The sequence below is a fragment of the Myotis yumanensis genome, unplaced genomic scaffold (genome assembly GCF_028538775.1).
Source record: "Myotis yumanensis isolate MYYU_CA2020_CCGP unplaced genomic scaffold, mMyoYum1.0.hap1 SCAF_1, whole genome shotgun sequence".
NCBI lineage: Eukaryota > Metazoa > Chordata > Mammalia > Chiroptera > Vespertilionidae > Myotis > Myotis yumanensis.
Window position 1 is genome coordinate 194,293,801 of NW_027223752.1, and position 26,106 is coordinate 194,319,906.

Below are 26,106 nucleotides of genomic sequence, written 5' to 3' on the forward strand. Positions count from 1 at the left end.
TATCATTAATTTGATCTTGAGTCTTTAAAAATATTTTCTCTTTACAGCGATTAGAATATGATCTCGATCAAATAATGAATTAAGCTATATGACTTTGAATTTTATGATATCCCAGTTTTCATGATAACATAGACCAATTTTTTTCCATGGTAAATTCCAGTGTTGTTCTGTTTTATTGATCCTTTAACAGTTAAGAGAAGAAAGCCGGAGGCTGGCTTTGGCTGCCAAAAGAGAAAAGCGAAAGGAGAAGAGAAGAAAGAAAAAGGAAGAACAAAGAAGAAAACTAGAAGAAATTGAAGCGAAAAATAAAGAGAACTTTGAACTCCAAGCTGCTCAAGAAAAAGAAAAGCATAAAGTTGAAGGTATTTTTCTCTACAAACCATCTTATTTGTTTCATATAATACATTGTATTGAAAATTATATTTTTAAAATATCAGTAACTTAGGTAAAATTAGATTTCTAAAGTAATAAGCCCTTAAAATATTTATGTGCTATTTTTATTTATAGACTTCTCTCTAGCTTTTTTTATTATGAAGATAAATTAAAATGATAAAACACCTGAATACACTTTACCTAGGTTTTAATAAAAGTAAGCATTTTACCCATTTACTTCAGTTTCTTTTCCTCTAAATATGCATGCATATTTTTTCTAAGCTATCTGAAAGTAAATTGCAGACATTCTGACATTGTACCTATAAAACTTCAACATACACCTGACATCTGCTTACATAATCGTACTACCTAAAAAAAATTAACAGTAATTTGGTAATATTATCTATAATCCAGACCATATTCAGACTTTTCTCAAATGAGGAAATTATTTTTAACGAGGTTCTAGTTAAAGATTATTTGAGATGATATTCTGAAGAAGAACCATCACTGCTAAATTACCAAATATGTATGCAGTGTGTGTGTGTGTGTGTGTGTGTGTGTGTGTGTGTGTATTCTACCTCCTCCAGCCTTTTAATTTGAAAAAAATTTGAACTAAAGAAATGTTTAAGGATTAGTATGTTGAACACCTGAATATCACCTAGATTGTTATAACGTTTTGGTACATTTGTTTATCTTTTTTCCTCTTTTTTTTTTAACAGTTTGCATGTAAGATGTATGTATCATGCGAAATCACCCCTAAAGACTTGATTATGTATTTCCCAGAAAAACGACATATTTTACATAACCACAATAACATTATAACATCTAAGAAATTTAATTATATAAAACATTCAATATACAGTATATAGTCACATTTATAAAATTGTCTCCCAAATAATTCTTACACTTGCCTATTATGCATTGTTTAGGACTTAGAGACATAGAATAGATCAGTCATATTTATCTCCTTATGATGAATGCTGGAATGCCTGATGACTTTATGTCTAATAGAAGCAAATAACTCCTGGTTTTCTTTCTTGAAGTGCTTAAAGATAAATATATTCTAAGAATTCTTAGAATTTGCTAATTCATTATTGGCACTTTTACAGATGAGCCTGAAGTCTTGACAGAGCCTCCAAGTGCCACAACCACCACTACTATAGGTATATCTGCAACCTGGACAACTTTGGCAGGTTCCCATGGTAAAAGAAATAATACCATAACTACAACCAGTTCAAAGAGGAAAAACAGGAAAAATAAAATGACTCCAGAAAACGTTCAAATTATATTTGATGATCCACTACCAATCTCATACAGTCAGCCAGAGAAGGTGAACGGAGGAGAGTCAAAAAGTAGCAGTACCAGCGAGAGTGGGGACAGTGATAACATGAGGATTTCCAGCTGCAGTGATGAAAGTAGTAACAGCAATAGCAGCCGAAAGAGTGACAATCATTCACCTGCTGTGGTTACTACCACTGTGACCAACAAGAAACAGCCATCAGTTCTGGTTACATTTCCAAAGGAGGAGAGAAAATCTGTTTCTGGCAAGACTTCAATAAAGTTAGTTCCAATTTTTATTTTTATAATTTATAGTATCATGAAATGGTTGTTGCTAAATTTTTTTATAAATCCAGTAAAGAACAGCAGAACAAGAATTTGCCTTTGTTTTGACAAAACAATTTCATTTGATTTGAAAAATAAGCTACTTTTTAGATTTTATATTAATGAGAGATAAAATTATTTTTACAGTGTAATTTATTCATTTTGTTAAACTTAGCCCATAAAAAGTATTGATTGTGGGTACTCAGTGATTATTATTGTGATTAAACTCCTCTAAATTTTAACTCTAGATAGCATCTTTTGTTGTTGTTGTTGTTAATCCTCACTGGAGGATATTTTTCCATTGATTTTTAGAGTGAAAGGTTGGGGGTGGAGAGAGAGAAAAACCACCTCCAGCATGCACATGCCCCAACTGGGGGAAAAGGGCAAACTCTAAACGGAAGTATATACCCTTGACCGGGAATCGAACCAACAACCCTTAGGTGCTCAGGCAGATGCTCTAACCACTTACCACACTGACCAGAGCTATTTTTTCGTTTTTTTTTTTGCTCAGTCCCTACCCCACCAACATCTGTCAGCCTGCGCTCTATGAGTCTCTCTCTGTTTTGCCTATAAATTCATTTTTTTCATTAGATTCCACATGTGAGTGAAATTACATTCTACTTGTCTGTCTCTGACTGGCTTATTTCACACAGTGGTCGGCAAACTGTGGCTTGCGAGCCACATGTGGCTCTTTGGCCCCTTGAGTGTGGCTCTTCCACAAAATACCGACTTCTGCACATGGACCACGAAGTTTCAGTCGCACTGAACGTGCGCGCCCGCACGTGGTATTTTGTGCAAGAGCCACACTCAAGGGGCCAAAGAGCCGCATGTGGCTCGCGAGCCGCGGTTTGCCAGCCACTGATAATGCTTTCCAGGTTCATCTTTGCTGTTGCCAAGTGTAAGGTTAGCTTTTTATGGCCAAGTAGTAGTCCATTGTGTAAATATACCATAGTTTTTTTTTTTATCCACTCATTTACTGATGAACACTTGGGCTGCTTCCAAATCTTGGCTATTGTAAATAATGCTGCAATGAACATAGGTGTGCATATATTTTTTTGAATTAATGTTTCAGGTTTCTTTGTATAAATTCCCAGATGTGGAATCACTGGGTATTAAGGCAGTTTGTTTTTTTAAGTTTTTTGACATAACTCCATACAGCTTTTCACAGTGGCTGCACCAATCTGCATTCCCACTAACAGTACATGAGGGTTCCCTTTTTTTCACATTCTGGCCAACACTTGCTTGTTGGTTTATTGATGACAGCCATTCTGACAGGGGTAAGGTGCTATCTCCTTATGGTTTTAATTTGCATTTCTCTGATGATTAATGACCTTGAGCATCTTTTCATGGGTCTATTTGCCTTCTGTATATCCCTTTGGAGAAGTGTCTATTCAAATCTTTTGCCCATTATTTAATTGGATTGTTTTTTATGTGGCCAGCTGTATAAATTCTTTATAAATTTTGGGCTATTAACCCATTATCAGCTATATCGGCAAATATGTTCTCCCATTCAGTGGGTTGTCTTTTCAGTTTGTTGAGGGTTTCCTTGCTATGTAAAAACTTTTTAATATGTTGTAGTCCCCTTTGTTTAAATTTTTTCTTTTGTTTTTCCTTACCCTAGGACCGTGGTCGGCAAACTGTGGCTCTTTGGCCCCTTGAGTGTGGCTCTTCCTAAGGAGTACCCTAATTAAGTTAGTAACAGTGTACCTACCTATATAGTTTAAGTTTAAGAAATTTGGCTCTCAAAAGAAATTTCAGTCGTTATACTGTTGATATTTGGCTCTGTTGACTAATGAGTTTGCCGACCACTGCCCTAGGAGATATGTAAGAAAAAATGTTGTTATGAGAAATGTCCAAGATTTTACTGCCTGTGTTTTCTTCCAGGATTTTTATGGTTTCAAGTCTAACATTTATCTTAAAACCATTTTGAGTTTATTCTTGTGTATGGTGTAAGAAGGTGGTCTAGTTTCATTTTTTTCATGTATCTGTCCAATATTTCCAGTACCATTTATTGAATAGATTATCTTTACCCCACTGTATATTTTTGCCTCCTTTCTTAAATATTGACCATAGCCCTGGCTGGTGTGTCTCAGTGGTTAGAATATCGGCCCGCGCACCAAGGGGTCTCTGGTTCGATTCCTGGTCAAGGGCACATACCTGGGTTGCAGGTTCCATTCCTGCTCTGGTATGGGTACATGCGGGAATCAACCAAACTCGACTCCATCCCTGCCCCTCCCTTCCACTCTCTAAAATTCAATGTAAAAATATCTTCAGGTGAGATTAACAAAACAAAAAGCATTCATTGATTGTAAAGATGTGGGTTTATTCTGGACTCTATATTCTGTTCCATTAATATATGTGTCTGTTTGTATGCCAGTACCATGCTATTTTGATTACTATGTCCTTGTACTATAGTTTGATATTAAGTAGCATGATTCCTCCAACTTTGTTGTTCTTTCTCAAGGTTGCTGTTGCTGTTTGGAGTCTTTTGTGGTTCCATATAAATTTTTGGAATATTTGTTCTAGTACTGTGAAATATGCCATTGGTATTTTGATAGGAATTGAGTTGAATCTATAGATGATTTTGGATAGTATGGACATTTTAGTGATGTTAATTCTTTTAATCCATGAACATGATATATGCTTCTACTTGTTTGTATCTTCTTCAGTTTCTTTCTTGAGTGTCTTATAGTTTTCTTTACAAGTCTTTTATATCCTTGGTTAAATTTATTTCTAGGTATTTTAGTCTTTTTGAAGCAATTGTGAATGGGAATGTTTTCTTAGTTTCCCTTTCTGATAGTTCATTATTGATGTATAAACATGTGCCACTGATTTCTGTATATTTATTTTGTATCTTGGTGGAATCTTTAGGTTCTATATACACAGTATCATGTCATCTGCAAATAATGCCAATTTTAATTTTTTCCAATTTGGATTCCTTTTATTTCTTCTTCTTGTCTGATTGTTGTGGATAGGATTTCTAGTACTATGTTGAATAAGAATGGTGAAAGCAGGCATCCCTGTCTTACAGGGAAACACTTCTAGTTTTTGTCCATTGAGTATGATGTTGGCTGTGGGTTTGTCATATATGGCCTTTATTGTGCTATGTTCCCTCTATTCCCACTTTGCTGAGAGATTTTATCATAAATGGTTGCTGGATTTTATCAAATGCTTTTTCTGTGTCTGTTGATATGATCATGTGGTTTTATCTTTCATTTTGTTTAAGGGGTGTATCCCATTTACTGATTTACCGATATTTTATCAACCTTGCATCTCCAGAACAAATCCCACTTGGTTATGGTTTATGGTCTTTTTAATATGTTGCTGGATCAAGGTTGCTAATATTGTGTTGAGGATTTTATCATCTCAGTTTATCAGGGATATTGGCCTATAATTTTCTTTTTTTGTAATGGCTTTATCTGGTTTTGGAATTATAAGATAATGCTGGCCTCATAAAATGAGCTTGGGACTCTTCCGTCCTCTTGAATTTTTTTAATAGTTTGAGAAGGATAGGTGTTAGTTCTTTGAATGTTTGGTAAAATTCATCTGTGAAGCCATCTGGTCCAGGAGTTTTGTTTATTGGGAGGTGTTTTATTTTTATTTTATTTATTTATTTTTTAAATAATATATTTTATTTATTTTTTACAGAGAAGAAGGGAGAGGTATAGAGTTAGAAACATCGATCAGCTGCCTCCTGCACACCCCCTACTGGGGATGTGCCCGCAACCAAGGTACATGCCTTTGATTGGAATCAAATCTGGGACCCTTTGGTCCGCAGGCCGATGCTCTATCCACTGAGCCAAACTGGTTAGGGCTTACTTTTTTTAAATTACTGCTTCAATGTCATTAGTTGTAATCTGTCTATTCAGATGCTCTGACTCTTCCTGATCCAGTTTTAGAAGATTGTATATTTCTAGGAATTTTATCTATTTCTTCCAGATTGTCCAATTTGTTGGCATATAGTTATTTTCTAGAAACTATCTTTTAAAATATTTTCATATTATGCTAAGTATTGAAAAATGAAAAGTAAATTTCTTATTTGGGTATCATGTTCATTCTAAAAATAAATAAAACAGTTGCCCAACGGGTATGGTTCAGTGGTTGAGCATCAACCTATGAACCTGGAAGTCATGGTTCGATTCCCAGTCAGGGCACATGCTTGGGTTGTTGGCTTGATGCCCAGTAGGAGGCATGCAGGAGGAAACTGATCAATGATTCTCTCTCATCATTGATGTTTCTATCTCTCTTTTCCTCTCCCTTCCTCTCTGAAATCAATAAAAATATATTTTAAATAAAATAATCAAATGATGTAAATGATTGCCTTTATCATTTAAAAATTCTACATCTGCTCTATATTTAATGTACTTATCCTTTCTCTGTTAAAGATTGTCAGAGACTGTCACTGAAGTGACCAGTAATTCTCTGTCCACTTGCACAAAATCGGGTCCATCTCCCCTTTCTTCTCCAAATGGGAAGTTAACTGTAGCAAGTCCTAAGCGAGGACAAAAGAGGGAAGAAGGATGGAAAGAAGTTGTAAGAAGGTGAGTACTTGTTTCCTTGATTGTTTTTCTCAGTTTTTAAATATGCTCTATTTCAAATTGAAATATGGATTAGTACCTTACAGTTAAATTCCTCCATGTGTTCCAGAGGTTGCAGACTGGTGGCCCAAGGCCAAATCTTGCTAACAGAGACGATCTACATCATATTTTAGATGATAAAAACACACAACAGCATATGTTAATATTCTTAAAAATTAGGAGCTTTTTACATAAAAAGATGACTGTTATCTCCTTAATCCTTATAGGTAGTGGTATTTGATAGAGAACTCATGTAACTTTTTTAAGGTGAAAGATAGATGGTGTTTTGTTCAGATTTGTAATCTCAGAGCCCAGGTAATGTCTAATGCATGCTTGTAAGTATTTGAAGAATGAGTAAATATTGGTTTTAAACTTTACTACACACCCAGAAAGGATTTTAAATCTTTGATGACCTGTGTTAAAGAACTCCCTAGAAATTCCATCAAAAAATTAGACTTTTGATTATTTGAAGCAACAGCTTTCTTTATCTCTGTCTTTTTCTCACACATACACATTAACTTATTCACATACACTATTGTAGTCATTGAAATCACAACATCCAAGTACTCTCTGTAAAAAAATAAGGTAATTCAGTTTTTCCATGTGCAATTTTATATTGTAATTACAAAGACATTCCTAGCATTTCAAAATAATAATCACTGATTCATTATTCTCTTTAGGGAAGAAGGAACTGTCAAGAAATTTAGATATGTATATAAAAGGGCAGGGGTAACATCTTACCTTTTTAAAATATAACTTTTAAATATGTTTTCATTGATTTTAGAGAGAGGAAGAGAAAAGGAGATCAAACATCAATAAGCCATGGTTTGGCTGCCTCCTGCACGCGCCCTACATGGGGATCAAACCTGCAACCCGGGCATGTGCCTTAACCAGGAATTGAACCATGACTTCCTGGTTCATAGGTCAACACTCAATCACTGAGCCATGTCAGCCGGGCTGTTTTGCTTTTTTTGAAATCTCAGTGGGTTCTGTTTCTCATACTACTGAACATTCTTTTAGTGAGTCTCTATGTCTGGATAATTTTAATGCCTCCAGAAGAATGCAGGGAAACAAATTTTTAATGTCATCCTTTCAGTTACATATTAGAGAATAAAAAGAAGAATGTGAACCAATCACCCAAATGTGCCCACAAGAAACCATTCTTACCTCCTTGGGCTGGATTAGATGCTCTAACCACTGTTTATTTAGTTTATCTTATTAAACCACTCTAGGCATGGTATTATAGCTCTCACTTGGTGTCTACATAGTCAGTATACATACATATGGGCAGAAACCCATGTCTCTCTTATTTGCTATTTTATTTGCATTAGCACAGTGCATGTCTACATAGTATGTACTTTACACATATTTATGAAGAATGAAAATCAACAAAACAATCTTTCGTCATTATATTTTATCTCTTTCCCCCCTCCCCTCCTTTCCCTTTCCCTTCAGTCCCCACCCCTCCCCTCCCCTCCTTTTTCCTGTAATTCCTAGTTGCCTTTTATCACCTAGAGTGAGAATAGATAGAAAACGCTTATTCAACAAAAATCTATTCTGTATTTTAAAAAACATATTTTAGTAGTACTCTCTCTTATTTTAATGACAACCACTGAAACTAATGATTTATTTTAATTTATCTTTGCAACTTTTAAACAGGTCGAAGAAAGTATCTGTTCCATCGACTGTGATATCCAGAGTGATTGGAAGAGGAGGCTGTAATATTAATGCTATTCGGGAGTTCACGGGTGCACACATAGATATTGATAAGCAGAAAGACAAGACAGGAGACCGGATAATAACTATAAGGCAAAATTTTATCTCTTATGTTTTCTTTCTTTGTGTTATATTGCACTATAGATTAATGAAATACAAGCATTTGAGTTTTCAATGGAACTTTGCATTTAATAGCATACTTTTTAAAAATTGGAATTTTAGAAGATAACCTTTATAATTTTTTCACATGAAGTATTTCAAAGGGCTTTGAATGCATATTTCTTGTGTGCAACAAAAGTTTAGATTATCTTTTCCTTACATAACTGTTCATATGACATTCTTAAAATTTATTCTGAGACTTTTAAAAAGGATTTCTTAACAACACATTTTAAGCAGGTTTTCATCTTTCTTTTAAGTTAGCATTTGAACTTTGGTATTCTGAGATTGTGTCCTTAGAGTATGAGCTCATAATAGATTTAAACTTGAAGTGGATATTTGTCTTGAATTGAATATGTGTGTACCTGAATACCCTTAAAATAAAGATGAAATTCTGAGGAACCATAAGTTTGGTGCCCCTTCACAGTAATAGGAGAACTGAACTGATAGTTTTATAGCTTACCTTGTGTTTATTCTCCTCTCCTATCTTGTTTTCTCTCTCCTGGACTAGGTCGGTGGTCACAGTCTGCCTTATCTAGAGCAGAGGAAAGCAGATACAATTTATAAGTAATTTCCCCTTTAGGTTTTTTTTAAAATATATTTTTATTTATTTCTGAAAAGAAGGGAGAGGGAGAGAGAGATAGAAACATCAGTGATGAGAGAGAACCATTGATCGACTGCCTTTTGCACGGCCCACACTGGGGATTGAGCCTGCAACCTGGGCATGGGCCCTGACTGGGAATTGAACTGTGATCTCCTGGGTCATAGGTTGACACTCAACCACTTAGCCATGCCAGCTGGGCCCCGTTAGGGTTTTTGCTATCAAAAATTTTCCTGAAGAAACAACACTTAGGGTTTGACCTTGTTAATATTGTTTGTATTATCAGGATTCCTTTCATTTTGAGACATCATTCCAGAGAATTATAATAATTGTTCTACTAGAGAAACCACTAATAAGTATGTCATAGATGGAGTTATCTTAAGTTCCAGGATTTAAAATAAAATACTGTTTTCTTGCTCAGTTCTATTATTTTCCTTGTTTACTTTGCTTTTAGTATTGATCAACTTTTTAACTTACAGAAACATTATAGATTAAATATTTAAGTGCAGTAGTTTTTCTAACTAATGTATTTTATCGTAGGAAAGTTATTTTTTAATCTAAGGAAACAATAGTAAATGGAATTTCTAGAAAATAAGTCACTATTCCTTTGAAAAATATAGTGGCTTGTCAGGACATTGTATGGCTTTATTTGCAGAATACCTTAAGAGTTGGCTATTGTTCTCTCTATGTACGTATATACACACACATGCTAATGAATTTAGGCTTTACGTATTTAAAAATAGACCTAATTTTTTTGTCAACCTACAGGGGTGGCACTGAATCAACAAGACAAGCAACTCAGTTGATCAATGCTCTGATCAAGGATCCAGACAAAGAAATTGATGAACTTATTCCAAAGAATCGTTTGAAAAGCTCAGTAAATTCCAAAATAGGGTCCTCAGCACCTACCACCACTGCTGCTAACAGTTCCTTAATGGGAATTAAAATGACAACTGTAGCTCTGTCATCAACATCTCAAACTGCCACAGCACTCACTGTGCCTGCAATTTCTTCTGCATCTACTCACAAAACCATTAAGAACCCAGTGAATAATGTGAGGCCTGGTTTTCCAGTTTCTCTTCCATTAGCATATCCTCCTCCACAGTTTGCACATGCTTTGCTTGCTGCTCAGACTTTCCAGCAGATCCGTCCACCAAGGTTGCCCATGACCCACTTTGGAGGTACTTTTCCACCAGCTCAATCCACTTGGGGTCCTTTTCCTGTCAGGCCTTTGAGCCCTGCCAGAGCTACTAACTCACCTAAGCCTCACATGGTGCCTCGCCATAGCAATCAGAATAGCAGTGGTTCTCAGGTGAATTCAGCAGGTTCTTTAACTTCAAGTCCAACAACTACAACCAGTTCATCAGCTTCAACGGTGCCTGGTACATCTACAAATGGCAGTCCAAGTTCACCTTCTGTCAGAAGGCAGCTTTTTGTCACAGTTGTGAAGACATCCAATGCCACCACCACAACGGTAACAACCACAGCAAGCAACAACAGCACTGCACCCACAAATGCCACATATCCCATGCCTACTGCCAAAGAACACTACCCAGTATCATCCCCATCTTCCCCATCACCACCAGCTCAGCCAGGAGGGGTTTCTAGAAATAGCCCTTTGGATTGTGGAACAGCATCTCCAAATAAAGGGGCATCTTCCTCTGAACAGGAAGCAGGTAGTCCTCCAGTAGTAGAAACAGTAAATAATAGACCTTCAAACAGCAGCAGTTCTGGGAGTTCATCAGTTCATTCTGTTCAGCAACAACCTCCAGGATCTGTTTCTCAGGAGCCAAGACCACCTCTTCAGCAGTCTCAGGTTCCTCCTCCGGAGGTTAGAATGACTGTTCCTCCTTTAGCAACAAGTTCTGCTCCGTTGGCAGTGCCTTCTACTGCCCCAGTGACTTACCCCATGCCCCAGACGCAAATGGGATGCTCCCAGCCTGCTCCTAAAATGGAAACCCCTGCTATTAGACCACCCTCTCATGGCACAACTGCCCCTCATAAGAATCCAGCTCCAGTTCAGAATTCATCTGTTGCAGTCCTCAGTGTCAATCACATTAAAAGACCTCACAGTGTTCCCTCTTCTGTTCAGCTACCTTCGACCTTAAGTACACAAAGTGCTTGTCAAAATTCAGTACATCCAGCAAATAAGCCTATTGCTCCCAATTTCAGTGCACCCTTACCATTTGGGCCCTTTAGCACATTGTTTGAAAACAGTCCTACTTCTCACGCCTTCTGGGGAGGATCAGTTGTTTCATCTCAGTCAACACCAGAATCTATGCTATCAGGAAAATCCTCATATTTGCCAAATTCAGATCCTTTACATCAGTCTGATACTTCCAAAGCTCCAGGTTTTAGACCACCATTACAGAGACCTGCTCCAAGTCCCTCAGGTAAGTTTGTATTTTCTGATATTCCGCAGCTGCTCATTTACACAAGTGATGTGAAAACTCATAGCCATTTTCTAATATTTTTACTCTAGGCCAGATAGACAGAAATTGCTGTATTTTTTAAACTCAAGTGTTTTAATCTTTTTAGAAGTACAGTGGATTTTATTTTGAATTTCCCACAAATAAACTTATTAGGTATATTTTTCTCTCAATGTAAAAAAGTCTCTTATGTTTTAATTTATTAAGGTAATACCATTTTGTTAATTATATTTTATTTGAAATTGTATTTTATTTCAAATAAAATGTAATTAACAGAAGAATTTTAATATTTGATTTCATTTGATTATCTTTTTTTAAAATAATGAGAAAAATATACAGGTACCTAGTTCAATAGGGTTGCTACTAACCACATGTGCTATTTAAAGTTAAATAAAATTGAAGATGATAGTCAAGCTGGTCATATATCTTTTTATTTTAATTTGTTTTTCCAGTTTCATACAAGTATAATTGACATACATTACTGTATAAGTTTAAGCTGTACAGCATAATGGTTTGACTTACATATATTGTGAGTTGATTACTGCTGTTAGCATACATCATTTCATAAGGGCATAATAAAAAGCAAAAATTTTTTTTGTGTTGAGAGTCCTTAGGATTTACTGTCTCTCAATAACTTTCATATATATATATATATATATATATATATATATATATGCACACACACACATACACACACACACACACACACACACACACACACACATATATATATATATATATACACCAATGTTAAGTGTAGTCATCATGGTGTACATTACATTCCTAGTACTTATTTATCTTATACTACAAGTTCATACCTTTAACCACCTTCCACCATTATCCTACTCTCCCAAATTTGATCTCTTTTTCTAGAGTTTGTTTATTTTTAAATTCCACATACAAGTGAATTCACAGTATTGGTCTATCTCTGTCTGGCTTATTTCACTTAGTGTAATTCCCTCACCGTCCACCCATGTAGTAAAAAATGGCAGGATTTTCTTTTTTATGGCTGAATAAGATTCATATATGTGTGTGTGTATATACTATATATGTCCTATATAATAAAAGACTAATATGCAAATTGACCAAGTGGCTGAATGACCACTCACTGTGACGTGCACTGACCACCCGGGGGCAGACGCTCAATGCAGAAGCTGCCCCCGGGTGGTCAGTGCGCTCCCACAGGGGGAGCACTGCTCAGTCAGATTCTGGGCTCACGGCTGGCGAGCGCAGAGGCGGTGGCAGAAGCGTCTCCCACCTCCAAGGCAGCGCTAAGGACCCCTCAGGCTGACATCCCCCAAGGGGTCCCAGACTGCGAGAGGGTGCAGGGCCAGGCTAAGGGACACTCCCCCACCCCCACTCCCCAGTGCACAAGTGTTGTGCACCGGGCCTCTAGTATACTATGTCACAACTTGTTTATTCATTTATCTGCCAAATGGACACTTAGGTTTTTCCCAGATCTTAGCTGTTATGAATAATGCTGCTATGAATATGGGATTGTAGATATCTTTTTTAGTTAGTTTTTTTGTTTGTTTGTTTCCTTTGGATATATTTCCAGGAATGGAATTGCTAGATCTGTATGGTAGTTCTGTTTTCAGTTTTTTTGAGGATCCTCCCTATTGTTTTCCTTAGTGGCTGTAAGTTGGCCATACTAGTATTTCAAATGTTTTATAAACACATATCTCTAGTGGCTAACATATCGAACGTATAACATTATCATAGAAAGTTCTGTTAGAAAGTGCTGATATTTATAGAGTATATTTGTGAATGATTACTTTATTTTCTTATCTATTTACTTAGAGATAATTTTATATTTATAGAAGAGTTCTGTAACTACTGCAGCTTTCCCTAATGTTAAATATCTATGTAACTAATCATGGTACATTTATTAAAACTAAGAAAATAATATACAATATAATTAAACTGCAAGCTTTGTTCAAATTTTATCAGTTTTTTTTTTCAATGATATTCTTTCTCTGTTGTAATGTTTAATCCAGAATACCAAATTGGGTTTAGAGCTATATGTTTTAATAGGAAAATTTCAAGCAATTTAAGAGAATCCATGCTAGTGATGGATAACTATGGTCCATGGGCCAAGTATGTCTGGCTTCCTGTTTTGTTTTTCATGAATTACGTTCTTTTTTATTTTTAAATATATTTCTTTATTGATTTCAGAGAGGAAGGGAGAGGGAGAGAGAGATAGAAACATCACTGATGAGAGAGAATCATTGATTGGCTGCCTACTGCATGCCCGCTATAGGGAATCGAGCCCACAACCCGGGCATGTGCCCTTGGCTGGAATTGAACCTGGGACCCTTCAGTTCGTAGGCCGATGCTCTATCCACTGAGCCAAACCGGCTAGGACGCTACCTCTTTTATTACATTTGTAATTTTTTTATAACTGAGATATAAGATTGTATAAGATTTTTTAAGTGTATTTTTAAAAAAACTTTTAAAGAATATTAGTAACACAAAAAAATAGGAAATTCAAATTTTAGTGTTCACAAAGCTTTGTTGAAATCAGCCATGCCCATTCATTTAATATTGTTATAGTTGCTTTTTTGCTCTAATGACAGCCTATAAATATTTACTATTTAGCCCTTTACAGAAAGATTGCCAACCTGATCTGTGTTATTAAAGACACTAGAGGCCCGGTACATGAAATTTGTGCACTTGGTGGATGCGTCCCTCAGCCCAGCCTGTGCCCTCTCGCAGTCCAGGAGCCCTCGGGGGATGTCCAGCTGATGGCTCTCCATAGGGAGCGGGCCTAAGCCTTCAGTCGGACATCCTTAGCGCTGCCACGGAGGCAGAGAGGTTCCCATCACCGCCTCTGTGCTCGCCAGCCGTGAGCCCAACTCAGGGCTTCTGGCTGAGCGGTGTTCCCCCTGTGGGAGTGCACTGACCACCAGGGGGCAGCTCCTGCATTGAGCGTCTGCCTTCTGGTGGTCAGTGCTCGTCATAGTGACCAGTCGTTCCGCTGTTCTGTCGATTTGCATGTTAATTAGCCTTTTATTATATAGGACAGTGATGGTGAACCTTTTGAGCTCAGCCTGTCAGCATTTTGAAAAACCCTAACTTAACTCTGGTGCCGTGTCACATATAGAAATTTTTTGATATTTGCAACCATAGTAAAACAAAGACTTATATTTTTGATATTTATTTTATATATTTAAATGCCATTTAACAAAGAAAAATCAACCAAAAAAATGAGTTCATGTGTCATCTCTGACACGTGTGTCATAGGTTCGCCATCACTGATATAGGATGGCATTCTCTAACAAAAAAATTCTAAATTTAATGGGAAATGATTGTTATTTTTACTCATTTCAATAATGTGTGACTAGTATAATGAACATTTACATCAGTAATACTTCTTTGCTGGGGGTTCGCTGAAGTATTTATGTGTACTTTCAAAAACAATTTATCTTGTACTAAAGCAATAGAATCTATAATTTGATTTGGAAAGATAATATACTAATGCATTGGAAATGTTTTTATATTTCATTTTTAATAATTGCAATTTATAATACTTCACCTTTCAAAAAATATGAAAATCTAGGTGATATGTTGAGAAAGAGTAAAATTAAGATTTAGAGAAAAAGGAAGTAAATTCTTATTTTGTGGAAAGATACAGTAAGCTCTATAAGGGAGGCAAGATTGAGGGAGTGTGTAGAGTTGAGGAGAGCCAAAATTAGTATTGAAGTTTAACTTGAGAGTCCATCAGAAGATAATTCATTAGATTCAGGTTAAAACAGGCATGTTTGCCTTTACAACTCTATTCCACTATTACTACACCCCAGAAAATTAACACTAATTCAGTAATAGCACCAAATATGCATTACCTTCATCCCAGATACATCCTTTATGCCTGTGTGTGTGTGTGTGTGTGTGTGTGTGTGTGGTGGTGGTGGGGGGGGGGTGTTTCCTTTTGATCCAAGATGAAATCAAGGTTCACACATTGCCTTTGGCTGTTATGTCTTTTTTTTCCCCCCACTGCATTTATTACTAACATAAAAATTGTTAAAAAGAAAAAAATTCATTTTCAATTCTCCAATGGGTCTCATCCCTCCCTCTTGGCCACACAACTCCTGACCCATTTCCTCAGGGCCAGTTCAAGACTGAGCCTGCTCACACTGTTTTCACAGAAAACAACCAGTGACAGTGACGTAGGGACAGAGGTCGGGAGAGCGTGTCAGGACTGTCCAGCTTCCACCCAAAGATAGGCCAGGTGGAGATCCACAAAATTCAAATGAAAGGGCTGGTGTCCTCACAACTACATAGTTTAAGGAAAATGGGCTATAGAGGAAATAGGGTAGGCCCACCAGAGGCTTTAGAGCACATCTCATGGACCTGTGTCAAATCCAGAAAAAGTGACACCAGAAGAATGGGGAGGCCAGGGAGGAAGTCTTCGTGAAAAGTTTCCCAATTCTCCCATGTTGGGAGGTCTGGAGAGCCTCGAGGGCACTAAGAGCCTCATTCATTTTGGGCAGAAATACTTTAGTGTGGGGGAAGCCACAGAAATGCCACAGACACTGCGACTGTGAGGGGATGTATATTTATCAAGGAGAACAGTCACGGACCACAGCAGTATTGGCCATGCTACTGATAGCAAAACTACAAAAACCAAAAGCAGGGAGAGTGGCCTTTCGGGAAGTGACTCTCCCAGTCATCCAAACTTGACCCCAGGTCAGACACCTTGGGGAGTTTCACAGAGCAGCTGCCAACATTGGGAGCAGGGGTTATCAACAAAAAGGACCTAAAACAAGCAGCCAGAAGAGGGGAATGGTATGAAACTGTTCTAGGGCTCAGGAATCGAGGGCAGCACTGGGGGCTGGGTGGACAGACGCACAAAAAATAGCACCAAATAAGTTTCCTGCTCAGCAGTCTGTTGGCAAGGGGAAAGAGGACCCAGGAGGCAGTTGAGGGAGCAAAGATGAGGTCCTGGAGGCTGGATCAGCAGAAATAGCGCACACCTCACCCCAGTGATGAAACACTGGACCCCATATGGGGGACGTGATGGACAGGGGTGGGTGTTACTGAGTAAGGATGGTAACTGTCATAGTAGCTGTCACAGGGCCACAGGGAAACATATGGCCACTAGGTCACAGAGGGCTCCCTCTAGCTCAGCTGGGAAGGCATAGTCTCACTGAGGAGGCCTGGGTGGCAGAAGGCACAGAGGTCCTCATATCAACAGTGGCCATCAGATTTGTCTTCTGTATCCTGGGGTCATCCTTGGGGTGAGGGAGGGGGCAAGTAATCTTGACAAGTGACCAGCTTGTGAGCCTTCAAGGATGTCTCTGTTCTTTGTGAAAGACTACCATGGTCTGGCCCAGTAAAAGGAGGCTCAGCATTGACCCCCCACCAACCACAACCATATGGGCCAAACCTGAGGCCTAAGCCTCCCTAAACTGGGCCTCTGACCTGGGGAGGAGGTGAGAGACTCAGCAGTAGTGGAATCATCAGTCCCCTTGATCCAGGGTGACCTCTGTGAAAAGAGTCTGCATTCTTTTGTTTCTGGCTCCTTTCACTCCAACATCACATTTGTGAGATTCATCCAGGTTGCCTATAGCAAAAGTTTGTTTATTTTTATTGCAGTGTAGTATCCCATTCATTGCATGCACATGCAATAACATCCATTCTGCTAATGTTGGACATGTGGGTGGATTCCAGTTGGGGGCAGATTTGGGGTCACCAGGCTTTCCATTGGCCATGTGGGGAGGGCCTTCCCACAGGATTCCCATTGTTTTTGTCTCCAGTCTCTTCCTGCTTGAGCACCTGGGGCTGCGGCAGCAGTGGCTGCAGCTGATTCTTCTTTTGCTTTGGCATGGTGGTTGTGGCCTGCTATATCTCTTTACTCTCTCCCAGTCTAAAACATCTTACTACCTTCCTTTGTTCTTCTTGACATTGAATCCTTTGAAGAGCCCAGTTGCCCTAAAAAATGTCTCACATGTCAGATTCACTGTTTCTTCAACCCATGACTACATTAAAGTCCAACATTTCTAGCAAGAACATCAGAGAGGTGGTGTTTTGAAGCTCACACTGCCTTACATCAGGAGGCACTCAATGACATTGTCCCAGTGTTGGCTATGGAAAGTATGGCCACTTAGTTAAGGTGCTAACCATCAAGATTTCTCTGTTGCAGAAGTATAGTTACAGCTTTTTCTTTTTCCCCTGTAGTTTTCTTGTTAAGGATTTATTAAATTTTTATAGTACTTTTAGGTTCACAGTAAAATTGAGAGAAAAGTACAGATTTTCTGTATACCGCTGTCTCCACAAAGGTATAGCCTTCTCCCATCAGCATCCCGCAGAAGACTGGAATATTGTTACAATTGATGAACCTTCATCAACACATCCTTATCAACGTCCTTAGCTTGCATTAGGATTCACTCTCAGTGACTGATGTATATTCCTGTGGATTTGAACAAATGTTTAATGATCAGAATCTACAATTATAGTATCATACAAAGTACTCTCAGTGTCTTAAAAATCCTCTGTTTTGCCTATTCACCCTCCCTTCCCCCTAAGTTTTGTTTGTTTTGTTTTCTAAAATATTTTTTATGATTTTTAGAGAGAGAGGAAGGGCAAGGGAGACAGAGAGAGAAACATCAATGTGAGAGGAGAACATCATCGGCTGCCTCCTGCATGCCCCCCAACAAGCATCCAGCCTGCTATCCAGGCATATGCCCTGACCTGAAATTGAACCAGCAGCCTTTCAGTCGATGGGATGATGCCCAATCAACTGAGCCACAATGGCCAGGGCTTTCCCCTAAGTTTTTTAAAGATAAAATTTTATGTAACTCCTTGGCCATTAACTTATTTAAATTTCAGTGTTGATATTAAATATACATGTATTTTATAATAAACTAGAGGCTCAGTGCATGAATTCGTGCACAGGTGGGGTCCAGCCAGCCCAGCCCCAATTGGGGCAGATCAGGGCTGGGCCTGCCAGGTTGAGGGGCCACAGGAGGTTGGCCGGCCCTTCTCCCCATTGGTGTAAGGGGGGTTTATCGGGGGTGGGGCCAGCCAGGGGGAGGGGCCGTAGGCAGTTGGCTGGCCAGCCCCACTCCTGATCGGGGTGGGGGGTTGATCGTGAGGAGGGCGCCCGGGGGGAGGGGCCAGGGCGGTTGGCTAGTTGCCCCGCCCTCGATCAGGGTAGGGGAGGCCCATCGGGGGCGGGGTGGCTGGGGGGAGGGACCATGGGAGTTTGGCCGGCTACCCCACTCCTGATCTAGACAGTTCACAGGCTGCAGTGGGCGTCACGGGAACTGGTCATTACGGAGTTCTAGTTGCTGGCTTTTTATATATATAGATAATAAAATATTAACTATTAGAATTATATTTTTCTTGATAATTATTTTTGTAGTTACGTTTATGAAATAGAGGGGGAAATGGTGGTCAGTGGACAAAGAAGTAAGCAAGGAGACTTTTTAATCTAAAATTTTTTTTTTAGCCCTAGCTAGTTTGGCTTAGAGCAGTGGTTCTCAACCTTCCTAATGCCGCAACCCTTTAATACAGTACCTCATGTTGTGGTGACCCCCAATTTCATTGTTACAAATTGAACATAATTAAAGCATAGTGATTAATCACAAAAACAGTATGTAATTAATTATATATGTGTTTCCCGATGGTCTTAGGCGACCCCTGTGAAAGGGTCGTTCAACCCCGAAAGGGGTCTTGACCCATAGGTTGAGAACTGCTGGCTTAGAGGATAGAGCTTCGGCCTGCGGACTGAAGGGTTGTGTGTTTGATTCTGGGCAGGGGCACATGCCTGGGTTGCGGGCTCGATCCCTAGTGCGGGGAGTGCAAGAGGCAGCCGATCGATGATTCTCTCTCATCATTGATGTTTCTATCTCTCCCTTTCCCTCCCTCTCTGAAATCAATAAAAAATATATTTAAATTTTTTTTTTTTATATATATTAGGAGGGTTCTTAGAATTTTAAGTTTTTCTAATTTTTTTTCCTGGGGTGGGATAACTTTTATAAATTATGATTATTTTCTCCATCATAGGTATTGTCAATATGGACTCGCCATATGGTTCTGTAACACCTTCTTCTACACATTTGGGAAACTTTGCCTCAAACCTTTCAGGAGGTCAGATGTATGGACCTGGGGCACCCCTTGGAGGAGCACCCGCAGCTGCTAACTTTAATAGACAACATTTTTCCCCACTTAGTTTGTTGACCCCAGGTTCATCAGCATCAAATGGTGAGTAATATACACTGTAATTTCCTAAGAAGACGTTTGTGGATATGTTTTTTTCTTTTTTTTTTTCCTTTCTTTTTAGGGAGAGGGAGAGAAACATCAATGAGAGAAACACCTATCAGCTGCCTACTGCATGCCCCCTATTGGGGATCAAGCCCTGACCAGAATCAAACCAGCGACTTCTTAGTTCATGGGACAATGCTTAGCCAACTGAGCCACACCGGCCAGGGCAACATATATGTTTTCTTAAACATTTTAAAGGATTTAAGTTTTGAAAGTTCAGAATCTTTAACTTTTAAACCTTATCATAATTTTAATACTATAAAAATGTAATTGGGCCCTGAACGGGTGACTCAGTTGGTCGGAGCATCATCCTATACACCAAAAGGTTGCAGGTTTGATCCCTTGTGGGTCACATACAGGAGGCAACCAATCAGTGTTTCTCTCTCTCTTCTTCCTCTCCCTCCAAAACCAATAAACATATGCTCAGGTGAGGATTTTTAAAAAATGTAATTTGTATTCATCTATGGTAGGAAGAATTTCAATAGAATTTCCAAGTTTTTAAATTACTGAAATCAACCTTAATTATATCAAATCTAGAATATTTTATTGAGGTTTATAAGAAGGATCTGAGGGGGAAAAAATATACCTTACTGTACCACCTATTGATTTATCTTAACTTCAGTTTTGTTTGAGAATACAGCTACCAAGGAGAAACTTTTCTAACCTTAAAAGTATAAATAATGCCCTGGCCTGTATGTCTCAGTTGGTTAGAGCATTGTCCTGTGCACCGAAGGGTTGTGGGTTCAGTTCCAGTTAGGGCACATACCTAGGTTGATGGGAGGCAACCAATCGATGTTTCTCTCTTCCTCTCCCTTCCTCTCTCGCTAAAATAATATATGCATATATATATATATGTGTGTGTGTGTGTGTGTGTATATGTATATATATATATATATATGATTTTTTAAAAAATTTAAAGTATAAACATCACATGCTTTTTGATTACCTTTAAGTCTCATTTACTGTATTTAACAGCCCAACTGATTTCACATTATGACGTGTATTTTTAACTAGTCAGATTTTGGAGGCAGTAATTAGATTTTCAAACTAAGGAAGATGTCATAAATAGGGAATTCAAGTCATATTAACAGAATTCTGTAGTAAGGCTATTGGTTTTTTGTGTTTTTAATTTTCTCTGTGTGAGAATAAAGACATCAAATTACTTTCTCCTTGAGGAAATTATAGTAAGAACAATTTTTTAAACTATGAATTTTTCCTATGAGTGTTAGAACCCAGGTAAGAGAGCCTGGTTAATAGAATTAAAAAAAATTAGCCCAGCTAGTGTAGCTCACTGAGCATCAACCCATGCACCATGAGATATTACAGGTTTGTTCCCAATCAGGGCACATGGCCAGGTTGCAGTCTCAGTCCCCAGTAGGGGGCATATAGGAGGCATCCGACAGATGTTGATGTTTCTCTTTCATCAATGTTTCTATCTCTCTCCCTCTCCCTTCCTCTCTAAACTGGATAAAAACATATTTTTAAAATATTAAATATTTAAGAGCATATCAAAGTACATTGCTGGCACTGCCCAGGTTGCTCAGTTAGAGCGTCATCCTAATATGCCAAGGTTTGAGGGTTCAATACCTGGTCAGGGCACATATAAGAATTAACCAATGAATGCATAAATAAGTGGAACAACAAATCGATATTTATCTATCATCTCTCTCTCTCTCTCTCTCTCTACCTCTCTCCCTACATCCCATCTCCCTTTTCTCTCCTTCCCTCCCTTCTTCTTTCTGTCCCTCCCTTTCCTCTCTCTTTAAAATCAGTCAATAAGTAAAAAATTTAAAAAGTGCATTGCCACTTAAAGCATGGCATTATTAATTTACATGCTGTATAGTTCTTTTGTGTTTGTCAAATAATAAGGACTGTCACAAAGAAAGAATGTTGATTATCCTTGCACAGATGTCACTAAATGAGAATGGTTTAAGAAAGCATTCAAAGTGATTGTGATAGAAACATGCCAGAAATAATGTAAGAAGTATGAAAATAATGTACCAGTATAAGAAGAAAATAATGGGCCCTTCATTCAAAAGACAAATAGATTTCAACAGACAGATCTTCAGTTCTACTTAGAACAGGTTTTTTTTAGTAATATTATGTACATGCAGTTCTAAAACTACATGGGATATAATGTAGGATTGAGAAATGAATAAATAAATATACTGATGAAGATGTGAGAAGACAGAAGTGTGCAAATGGAGTAAGGCAAGGAAAACCATATGGAATTAGAGGATCAATGTGAATTCATGATTTTCAGTTACATATGTATTGGATGGAATCATATAAAATTGTCATGTTTCCTCTAGCTCAATCTACTGAAAACAATGAATCAGCAGCAGCAGTGAGCATACTTAGTGTCCAGATCTTCCTGTTAAATAATTTTTTCCACTAAAAAAGGCTAGAGCTTCTTGGAGAAATACCTAGGGCAGGAGTCCTCAAACTACGGCGCACGGGCCACATGCAAATACAAATATTGTATTTGTACCCGTTTTGTTTTTTTACTTCAAAATAAGATATGTGCACTGTGCATAGGAATTTGTTCATAGTTTTTTTTAAGCTATAGTCCGGCCCTCCAACCGTCTGAGGGACAGTGAACTGGCCCCCTGTTTAAAAAGTTTGAGGACCCCTGACCTAGGACATAGGAAGTGTAAGGAGAGCTTTATAGTGTCACAAAGTCTTACCGTGTCAGAAAGTAATTAAGTGCTCAGAATGATAGGGATATGTCAAAAGGAGACGGGAGACAGTTTGAAGGGGTTTCACTGGCCAAATTCAGGACAACTTGACCACCAAAATGAATAATGGCAGCTCATTGGATAAAGCAATCCATGAGACCATAATGATATACATAAAATTTTAAGTGCAAGAGAAGGGAACACTATTCCTTAGAATATAATAACTCATTAATTTACATGGAATTTATAGTCATTATTTTGCAACTTTTAGAATGATTGGTTCAGGCAAGACCCTCACACTTTTACCTCTGATATTCAATTTTTAACTAATTTGCACTTTCCTTACCTAATATAAATCTAAATATTGTTGCTTTTTAATGACAATTTAGTTTGTTTTGTCTGACTCCAACTCTTCTCTAGGCAGTTGGTTCACATGAAAAGAATCCCTTCTTGAGGCCCCACAACAGATTGGTGATGTCTAAGAGCCTCTGCACACCGGATGGGTAGAGGTCACCTGAGACCTTATCTCACTCAAACTGCTAAAGTCTATCCTACCAACACTCAGCCAGTTCGTGCATTGATTACTGATCACTGGCTCTGGTCTGTGAGTTTCAGTCCTTGGCAAATTAGTCAATGGGCCATTTTGACATTCAATCTTATAAAATGTCAGATCAAAAAGCAATAAAAAACCATTACAATTTTGAAAGGAAAAAACTAATTTTACATTCACTATGCATGTACATGTTGTGTATAGTTGAAATAACATATTTACAAAACTGACTCCTGTATGTTTCACATTGGTATTTTCTATTCTGTTTTCTTTCTTTAACCTTTAAAAATTTTATGCTAGTCATGACCAACCACATTCATCTCATGATCTATAGTTTAGTAAACACTGAATGAAGAAAATACAGTGTAATTTTCCTGCAGGAACACTTTTTCAGTTTGTAAGTCATATTGCTCTTTCGATTTGAATTCAGAACTCTGTCATTTCAAAGCTGAAGTGGATTTACCGTGAATCCAGTGAAGCTTAAGCTTCAGAGTACCTCATTTGCAAGGGGCCCTGCCAAGGTCTTTACCTAATTTTCTATTCTTTTTCTGAAAAAGGTTCCCAAGATTGTATAAGGCCCCACAAAACTTCTAAAAACCTGTTTTTTTTCTCCAATTATATAAGCTGGTTTATTTTAAAATAACATGGCTCTGAATTAGATTTTGCTGTTTTCTAATCAAAGAAATTATAATAATTAGGCTCTTTTCATAGGAAGGAATATAGATCTATGGAAGGAATCTCAAGGAAAATGGTGTTTACTTTAAGGTATGCAGGTCCCTAGTCGGTTTAGCTCAGTGGATAGAGTGTTAGCCCTCATTCTGAAGGGTCCCAGGTTTGATTCCTGTTAAGGACGTGTACCTTGGTTGCAAGCCAGATTCCTGGCCCAGGTTAGGGCGCTTGCAGGAGGCAGCCAATGGATGTGTCTCTCTCACATTGATGTTTCTCTCTCTATGTCTCTCTCCCTTTCTTCCACTCTCTCTAAAAATCAATGGAAAATTATCCTGGGGAGGGGACTAACAATAACAACAAAAAAGATAAGGCGATGCAGGGACATTGTCAGAACCAGCAAGGGTTTGGGACAGCTATTCTTTCCATGTCTCTCTTTAGAGCAGTGGTTCTCAACCTTCCTAATGCCGCGACCCTTTAATGCAGTTCCTCATGTTGTGGTGACCCCCAACCATAAAATTATTTTCGTTGCTACTTCATAACTGTAATTTTGCTACTGTTATGAATCGTAATGTAAATATCTGATATGCAGGTTGTATTTTCATTGTTACAAATTGAACATAATTAAAGCATAGTGATTAATCACAAAAACAATATGTAATTATATATGTGTTTTCCGATGGTCTTAGGTGACCCCTGTGAAAGGGTCGTTCGACCCCCAAAGGGGCCTCGACCCACAGGTTGAGAACCGCTGCTTTAGAGGATTTATGGTCTCTTACTCATGGTCTGTTTCTTGTGAGTCTTCTTTGTTTACTCTCTTTATACCTAGACTTTTTCATAATCTCATCTTGTGTGTAGTTTTCAAAGAGTCAGTTCATAGTTAATTAACCAGTTTTTCTCTGTTTGTTAATTGCATCTTCCTGAATAAGGAATATGATTGGTTCAGCTCATATGTTCAAGTCAGGCCAGGCCAGTCAAAGATTGCTGGCTAGCCTGAAATGGATCGTTCTTTAGTCAGATGCTTGTCCTTAGTCCAGTAAACCTGCAGGGTGAAAGCAGAAAACAGTCATGTGATAAAAACTATGATTAGTGTGGTGGCAGAATCTACGAAAAGGGCAAATGTCTAAATGGGGCAGGTCAGCAGGCAAGCCTAGTTATTCTGTTCATTTAAACAGAATGTTATAGAGTTGCCCTCATTTTGCTTTGCTTTTGTTTTTGGTAGGATACAGGAAAAGAAAAACTAGATCATACACACAGGTTAGGGCAGGTTCCTGGGAATGGGCCTCGGGGAAAGTAAGGTTCATTCATCCTTCCTTCTGACCATCCTGCCTGCCTGCCTTCCTGCCGCTTCCTTTGACTATGTCTTGGTGTTAATTGTTCTGGGTTCATTTTTCACAGGAATGTAATTATGCCCTTTCAACACATGGTTTAAAAAGCAATAAACAAAATTTTGTTTATCCCTAGTCTTTATACCATCTTGCATTCCTTATATATAGTTGAATTTATTAGTCTTTTCTGGAGTCTTCTTTCATTTTAATACTTTCCTGAGTTTTGTCATCTTGTTTCCAGTTTTACTAATTTAGAATTATGCTGTTCATTTTTAGTTGTTGTTGTTGTTTTTCTTATGGCTCACTTTGGAATTTTAGGGTATAGTTTCTTTTTAATGTGCCTTTGGAATATTAGGATATAGCTTTCTTTCTGGCATGCTTTTGTTGTCTACAAAAATCCATATCTTTTATTTCATATAATAGCTTTCTATGGAATTTTACTGCATTCCTATTGTGTTTTGCAGTTTTAAATGAAATTAGTTTTCCTGAATTTATAGAAGCAATTTGTGGGTCAGGATATGTTTTCTAGCTTAAAGGTGCCAGAATTCCTCTTGTAGGGAGGTGTGCAAAAATATAGTCTTATACTTCATGTGTTGGCTTTATTGTCCTTACCCACCCACCACACCCCATCTGCCCTGCTCTTGACTGGATGTTCTCTTTGCATCGGTTGTCCTTTCCTGCTCAGTTTGGAATCTGTTCCCAGAAGTTTCTTACCAGTATGGAGCTTTATCCTGGAAGGAAGCTTCAGCAAGTACTTTTAAGAGTTCATAGGGCTCCTATTGCACCAGCTTTTTTAGACCTTATTGAGGGGTGTCCCTCAACCCAGCCTGCACCCTCCCCAATCTGGGACATCCCTCTCACAATCCAGGACCACTGGCTCCTAACTGCTTGCCTGCCTGCCGGCCTGATTGCCCCTAACCGCTTCTGCCTGCCAGCCTGATCACCCCTGCCAGCCTGATTGACCCCTAACTGCTCCCCTGCTGTCCAGATCACCCACAACTTCCCTCCCCTGCCAGCCCGATCGCCCACAACTGCCCTCCCCTGCCAGCCATCTTGTGGCAGCCATCTTGTGACAACGTCACATGAGGGCGTGATGCCACCTAGGCTTTTATTAAGATAAGCCTATCATGTTCCATGTTTTTGGTCCCCAATAATAACATCTGTAT

The 26,106-nt window shown here is 38.3% G+C and overlaps 1 protein-coding gene across 6 annotated transcripts in view; it reads left to right on the forward strand.

The window, feature by feature from the left end:
• The window catches only part of ANKRD17 (ankyrin repeat domain 17), a 177,967-nt gene that overhangs the window by 145,120 nt on the left and 6,741 nt on the right, over positions 1–26,106 (forward strand). For all 6 annotated transcript variants that reach the window (XM_070395149.1, XM_070395186.1, XM_070395159.1 and 3 more), the window contains 6 exons: positions 191–362; positions 1,482–1,932; positions 6,360–6,515; positions 8,211–8,360; positions 9,793–11,417; positions 19,461–19,658. In XM_070395149.1, coding sequence (XP_070251250.1) covers positions 191–362; positions 1,482–1,932; positions 6,360–6,515; positions 8,211–8,360; positions 9,793–11,417; positions 19,461–19,658 — 2,752 coding nt within the window. The remainder of the gene's footprint in view (positions 1–190; positions 363–1,481; positions 1,933–6,359; positions 6,516–8,210; positions 8,361–9,792; positions 11,418–19,460; positions 19,659–26,106) is intronic.